The 7,207-nt window shown below is 49.8% G+C and overlaps 1 protein-coding gene across 16 annotated transcripts; it reads right to left on the bottom strand.

The window, feature by feature from the left end:
- Positions 1-270: 270 nt before the first annotated feature.
- LOC100273891 (Protein NETWORKED 4A) lies at positions 271-4,025 on the bottom strand. 16 transcript variants are annotated; one of them, XM_035965743.1, is made up of 4 exons: positions 3,529-3,697; positions 3,127-3,259; positions 2,162-2,367; positions 271-1,635 (listed from the first exon to the last, which is right to left on the bottom strand). In XM_035965743.1, exons 3-4 carry the CDS (start codon positions 2,265-2,267, stop codon positions 518-520), a joined length of 1,224 nt encoding a protein of 407 aa, XP_035821636.1. In that variant the 5' UTR covers positions 2,268-2,367; positions 3,127-3,259; positions 3,529-3,697; the 3' UTR covers positions 271-517.
- Between the last annotated feature and the right edge of the window lie 3,182 nt (positions 4,026-7,207).

Genomic DNA, 7,207 nt, shown 5'->3' with positions numbered 1-7,207 from the left:
GCCTCGATATCCACCCCTACCTGGGAGCATGCTATCTACCCTCATGGTAAAGGCGCTTCTCGACTACCGATGGAGGTCTACATCGATAACCTCATCATCACTGAGAATGATGTTCACAAGATCGCAAAGTTTAAGCAAGAGATGACCGTTAGGTTCAAGATGAGTGATCTGGAAAAGCGTACTCTTCTTAGCTGCCAAAAAAAATTATGCAAGAACATGATTTTCAAACAATATGAACAGTATCAGTATCCGAACTGGACTTACATTGAGACAGAACTTTTAGATGCACTATAGGAATCTTATTATTGACGTCGAGCGCGGTTCAGTATAATATTTCATATATTACCAGTACATCACCACCATCCATCACGTCTAAGTTTAAGATTCAGCAAACAAAAAGGAAGTACACTGACGTATCTCAATTTCGCAAGATGGTATGGGTACCAGAAAACAAAACAAAATGTTACTAGCTTGCTAAATTCTAGCTACCGATGATGTTCTGGATAGAAAAACTCGGTTAATCGGCGAAGATGCCCCTTCCTCGCCCCACGACTTGCTCCAAGTCCTCAAACCATGATTTGAGCAGGGACTTCTCTCGAGCGAGGCTCTCGATCCTGGATTTCAGATCTTCAATGTTCTGCCGCATCGTGAGGATCTCAGCTTCGAGCGCGAACTTCTCCTCGGAAATCTTCTCGGCAGCTCGCGTGAGCTCGTGGCCGTACTTATCGGCTTCAGCGTTTGCTGCCTCCAGCTCCTTAATCTTGTTCTCGGACAGTAGTTTCTCTTCAGAAACTCTCTCTAGTTCGGACCTGATGTGTTCAACCGATCGCTGCAGCTCAGATACCTGCACGCCATTGGCGTACTTCTCTCGCTGCAGCTTCTCAGAAGCACCAGCAAGCTCTTGCTTTAGCTTGCTGATTTCTCCATCTCGTTCAGACAATGCCTCTTCGAATCGCCTTCTTGCCGAGTCCGCTTGCTCCTGGAGATTGACGATTTCGGCTTCCAGCTCCCCCTCTTTGCCTGAAACTTCTGTAGTTCGCTGAGCACCGTTTCCATTCTCTTTATAATCGCAATGGCACCTCAAGCTCTTTTCCTCCAGAACCTCAAGCTTCTCGTTTGCATCTTGTAGTTTCTGGTTTGTCGCATTGAGCTCGTCCTCTAGCTCAAGAACTCTCTGGTGCAGCGTGTAGGCGATGCCATCATCCTCACCGTCTGCAGACTTCGCGTCAGACTCCGACTGCGATGCCGCGTCCTCGGGTTCCTTCCTGTAGACAGGTGGCGAGTCATTGCTCCTATTGCTCAGGAAGAAGTCGAAGCCAGCGGCCCTAGGGCTCTGCTCCCTTGTCCACGACCTCTGTAACGGCTCAGGAGACGGTGAGGGCGACCTCTGCAGCTCAGAACCGTACTCTGAACTGGTTAAAAATCCGGTTGTCTGCAGCCTTGTAGGGATGTTCTTGCGCAGCTCGCCGGTTACATTGTCATAGCGCTCGGCTAGAGCACGATACATACGGTAGAAGTTCTCGACGTGGGTGACGAGCATCGGACGCCTCTGGTAATACATTTGCGCTTTCTTAGCGAAGGAGTCGCCGTCCTCCTCGATCAGCTGGAGCATTTCCTTCACTTGCTTGTCCATTTCTGCATGTTTCAGTTCAGGGAAGAATTGATGAAGCACCAAAAAACAGCATCACACAGTGGGTAATACACGCTTTCTTATATGCAAGCAGCATTACTTTGGTTCCACTGCCAGTTTCTGCTAAAACAAGAAGTGTACACCTGTTTGCTCTTTATTATCTTACCATGAACACTCACACAAGGCTATACACATGTACAAATACGATCCGAGCAGCAACTACCAATGGAACCACATCATTTACGTGACATCCTATTCTTGCAACCAGGTTCAGATCAGAAGATGCTACTGTGACTAAGATATTTTGTATGTACAATATGGAGACAGAATACTATGGGAAGTATAAATATTGCACTTCCTTTGGTTTATTACTCATTTATACCCATCTCTGCGAAATAGGCAATCAGAAAATGGTACTGTACCTATGCATGTATTGACATAGTATGACTAGTACCAAGTACCAGGAAATAGCACATTGAGCCAAAAAAAAATAATAACAGTAGCAAATCCATTGGCTGTAGTTTTGCTTACCTTCGAGATTTTCGGCGAGCCATTTCGAGTTCTTAGGGCTAATGTGACTGTCCCACCACCACGAGTGGCGCTTCTTAGTCGGGTTCCTCTCGAGAGGTGGCTTCATAGCTTCACAGATCGCCGAGGGGAAGCTAGAAGCGGTGTCGGACTGAAGAAACTATCTGAAAAATTCAGAAATGCGCAGCAGCACCAGAGAGAGACAGTGACTATAGCAGTCACAAATATGAGAGTTAAAATGGTTAAAATACAGCGAAAAATGAGTATGGCATATAGAATCATGTTTTCCTATAACGGAAGCATTTGAGGTGAACTCGGCGTTGGGTAATCAAGGCTAGAAATAGTGCGGCATCAGCGTGTAACAGACAGTGATGCCAGCAAGCATGCTAGTTCAAGGTACTTCGGATGAAGAAGTTAGTGTACGATCCTTGGGAAGGTAGTTAGTCCTGTTAGTTGGATTGATAGTAATATGGTATGAATGATTTCCAATTCAAACAAAGGTACATGTAACAATGGTACAGGAGATCAGTTCGTCAGAGCAATGGACTCGGTAATAAACATGTGCAGCAAAAAAAATATATAATCAGTCATAGCTATCCGTCTTCTCAAGACGACCTCTGCCTGTATTACCAATAGCGGGGGGTTTTTTTGTCTTTGGCAAAGACAGAGAAAACTGGATGTCTCACCAAAAGGATAGCTGTGTTATGGTGGTACTACCATGCGCATTCAGAAAGAAAGGAAGGAAAGGAAGGAAGACTAGATCGAAGGAGAACCAGTCGACCGTGGCCTGGCCTCGTAGATGCTGCAGGATCTAGCTAGAAAAGAAACCTAATCTGCAAGCTTCGATTGAAATCTATCAATCAATAAACCGAAACACGCAACGAAGTGGAACTGTGAAAGCAAGCAGGCCAGATTCCGCGCAAGCAGCAAAGCAAAGCAAAGCAAAGCAAAGAGCAGCTCGATCTCACCTTAGGATTTTTTTTAAAAAAAAAAATAGGGTGGCGGCGCCTTCGAAGACCAGAGGCACAGAGCGGAGACCAGGATGTCGCACGCGTCCAAGATCTCCACTCTCCAGCGCCGGTCACGGCCGCCGCCAAGCTCCTGCGGTGCGGAGAGAGAGGTGGGGAAGATGACGGACGGGGCGGAAGGGGTCAATGCTCGAAGAAGCAAGCTGCGAAACATGCAGGGCACACCACAAGGAGCCTGCTGCCCACCTACCTACTCCTGCTGCTACGCTACGTGTGCGGGTTACTCCTGGTGGAGTGTGATTGATGAGACGAATCCAAGATCTACTTAGGGACCACTGCTGCTGCTTTTCACGTGGATGGGCAGAGAAAAGGAAGCGAGCGAAAGGGAGGAGAAGCATGGACCTTTTTGTTCACACTTGAGTAGCGTGACCGCAGCCGCAGGCCGCAGCGTGTGTTCTTGGTGGTAGGCCAGCCAGACCTGAGACCTTCCTTCGGGACTGGAGGAGGAAGAGATGGGCGGTGGAGAGGGGAGGGGTATGTGGGAGAAATGGACAAGCGAATAAATTCTCCCACATGGTGACGTGCCGCTCGCCAGCCATGTGGTGTGACCGTGTGAGACTCGCTCTCTTTTTTCTTTGATAGAGAAAAATAAGGAAATTGCTGCAGGATGACGGGCGGGCGGACTACAGGAGGTGATGTGGCTGTGAACAGCTTTTGCATTGAGTTGAGTTTGAATGGAATTGTTCCCGTGTAATGGAAACGCGGGATTTGTACCGAACGAACGACGCGCCATGGGTAAGACGCGAGAGGCTTTGCTTCTGGATACGGTACCTTTTTTCCCGAAGACCCGGCGCCGTTCTTGGAGCTTGTGGGCATGGAGTTGGCAAACGAAAAGAAGCCTGCAGATGCTCTTCAACAAGGATGGTCATCGGCAGCGGAGTAGTTTATAGGCCACTGGCGTGGCGGAACAGGGCCAGGCTCCTCCAAACGGGTGCCTGAAGCGTACGTAACCTAACGTAACCCCTGATGGGAGTTTTTGGGCGAACTGAATGGGCAAGAACAGAAACTGACGCCTGAAACGTCTAGTGATCATTTCATTTCTTCAGAGCCATCCCATACGGAAATCCCGGTGATTATCTTAATGGATGGAGTTCAGTACTCCAGACCCGGCACAGATCTCCTTGTAGTTTAGCAGATGTGCTGCCTGCCTGCCTGCGCTTGTTCTCTGAGCTTGCACACCATGTGGTGTGCTGCCCCAGTGTCATGGACATGGCCATGGAATGCGCGATATTATTACACTAACTCGTGCTTAGTTGTGTGTGATCACAAACAACACTGGCCGAGTCGAGAGAGCAAATCACGGAGGGAAAGCGTGGACGAGTCAGAGGCTGAGAGGCAGAGATAGCAGCAGCAGCAGCATCTCCATCAGCTGTGGTGTGCCCTAGTTGTCATCTGGGCTGCTGGGCACGAGTTTGTTGTAATGGGCCAATGTCAGCCCTCAAGCCAGCAAGGAAGTGCCCAGGGACTTCGTCGCGTCGGATGAGCTATCACGTGCAAGCAGCCAAAAGCAAGGAACTATAGGCTGTCGTGTCCGCAGGCCGAATGGCCGTGTAATGGGTGGAGTATGGGTCAATTAGCTGGGCCGTAACCTTGTAAGCAGTTATTAAAGGAAACACTGGAGGCTGTGAACCGTCATGCAAGAAAGAATATTCGCCTATCATCTCTTTGTTCCTCTCTCGTTCTCTTCCTCGCCTTCCTCAGCGCCGGCGGAGCTGCTGGTAGCTGACAATTGGTATCAGAGGTAATTCCGATCGAGGGCCTGGCTCACTTGTACTACACACGCCGCGCCAAACACTCCGGAGCCATGGAGCCGAACCTCAAGTTGGCGATTGAGGAGCAGTCCAGGATCTTGCGCGACATCTCTGACCGCCTCTCGGCGCAGGATTCGCGCTGGGCAGCGCTGGAATCGGTCGTCGCCCGGCAAACGTCTTCCATCCAGCAGCTGGAGACCGCCGCACTCCAGGTCACTGCTACCTCTGAGCGCCTGGATGCGGTCGAATCGGCGACGGCGGCGTTCGAGACTTGGCGTCCATCGGTGGAGGCAGCAGTGGATGACGTCAAGTACTCCGTCGACCGCCTCTGCGACGACTTCGCCAAGTTCTCTGCATCAGCCCTCTGATCTGCGCCGCCAGGCTTCAGATCTGAGATGGGCGTCTTGGGTCCACGCCCACCAACCACGGAGCGCTCGTCTGCTACCGTCTGCGCGGCCGACGGTCCTATGGGGCATCGCGATGACTTCAAACGTCAGGAGACTGGCTTTGGGCATGTATTTACCCGAACCCACCTCCCGCACAATGGTATGCCCGATTTCATGCTCCATACACCCACACGTCCATATGGCTGATAGTCGCCTAGAGGGGGGGTGAATAGGGCGAAACTGAAATTTACAAATATAAACACAACTACAAGCCGGGTTAGCGTTAGAAATATAAACGAGTCCGCGAGAGAGGGCGCAAAACAAATCGCAAGCAAATAATGAAGTGTGACACACGGATTTGTTTTACCGAGGTTCGGTTCTCTCAAACCTACTCCCCGTTGAGGAGGCCACAAAGGCCGGGTCTCTTTCAACCCTTCCCTCTCTCAAACGGTCCCTCGGACCGAGTGAGCTTCTCTTCTCAAATCAAAGCCGGGAACAAAACTTCCCCGCAAGGGCCACCACACAATTGGTGCCTCTTGCCTTGATTACAATGGAGTTGTGATCTCAAGAACAAGTGAGAAAGAAAAGAAGCAATCCAAGCGCAAGAGCTCAAATGAACACGGCAAATCACTCTCTCTAGTCACTAGGGTTTTGTGTGGAATTGGAGAGGATTTGATCTCTTTGAATGTGTCTAGAATTGAATGCCTAGAGCTCTTGTAGTAGTTGAGAAGTGGAAAACTTGGATCGCAATGAATGTGGGGTGGTTGGGGCATTTATAGCCCCAACCACCAAATGTGGCCGTTGCTGGGAGCTCTCTGTTCGATGGCGCACCGGACAGTCCGGTGCACACCGGACAGTCCGGTGCCCCCTGCCACGTCATCGTTGCCGTTGGATTCTGACCGTTGGAGCTCTGACATGTGGACCCGCCTGGGTGTCCGGTGCACACCGGACATGCACTGTTTGATGTCCGGTGCACCGGTATGGGCAGCCCTGACGTCTGCGCGCGCTGCGCGCGCATTTAATGCTGCGCAGAGAGCCGTTGGCGCCGCAGAGAGCCGTTGCTCCGCTGGCACACCGGACAGTCCGGTGCACACCGGACAGTCCGGTGAATTATAGCGGAGCGGCTATCGTGAAAACCCGAGGATGACGAGTTCCGGAGGCCGCGGTTCGTTGGCGCACCGGACATGTCCGGTGCACACCGGACAGTCCGGTGAATTATAGCGCGCCGGCCTCCGCGAATTCCCGAGGGCAAAGGGTTGAAGTCGAAGTCCTCTGGCGAAGGGTAGCAAACGAAGTCTACGGGCGCACCGGACACTGTCCGGTGCACACCGGACAGTCCGGTGCCTCCAGCCAGAGGTGCCCTCGGTTGACTTATTGCTCCTTTGTTGAATCCAACACTTGGTCTTTTTATTGGCTAGATGTGAACCTTTTGCACCTGTATAACTTATACACTAGAGCAAACTAGTCAGTCCAATATTTGTGTTGGACAATTCAACCACCAAAATTATTTAGGAACTAGGTGTAAGCCTAATTCCCTTTCAATCTCCCCCTTTTTGGTGATTGATGCCAACACAAACCAAAGCAAATATAGAAGTGCATAATTGAACTAGCTTACATAATGTAAGTGCAAAGGTTACTTGGAATTGAGCCAATATAACTACTTACAAGATATGCAAGGAATGTTTCTTTCTTATATAACATTTTGGACCACGTTTGCACCACATGTTTTGTTTTTGCAAATTCTTTTTGTAAATCCATTTCAAAGATCTTTTGCAAATAGTCAAAGGTACATGAATAAGAGTTTGCAAAGCATTTTCAAGATTTGAAATTGTCTCCCCCTATTTCAAATGCTTTTCCTTTGACTAAACAAAACTCCCCCTAAAA

This window comes from Zea mays, chromosome 3 (genome assembly GCF_902167145.1).
Source record: "Zea mays cultivar B73 chromosome 3, Zm-B73-REFERENCE-NAM-5.0, whole genome shotgun sequence".
In the NCBI taxonomy this organism is placed as follows: domain Eukaryota; kingdom Viridiplantae; phylum Streptophyta; class Magnoliopsida; order Poales; family Poaceae; genus Zea; species Zea mays.
Note: the sequence above shows the minus strand (reverse complement) of the source record. Positions and strands in the feature narration are given on the sequence as shown.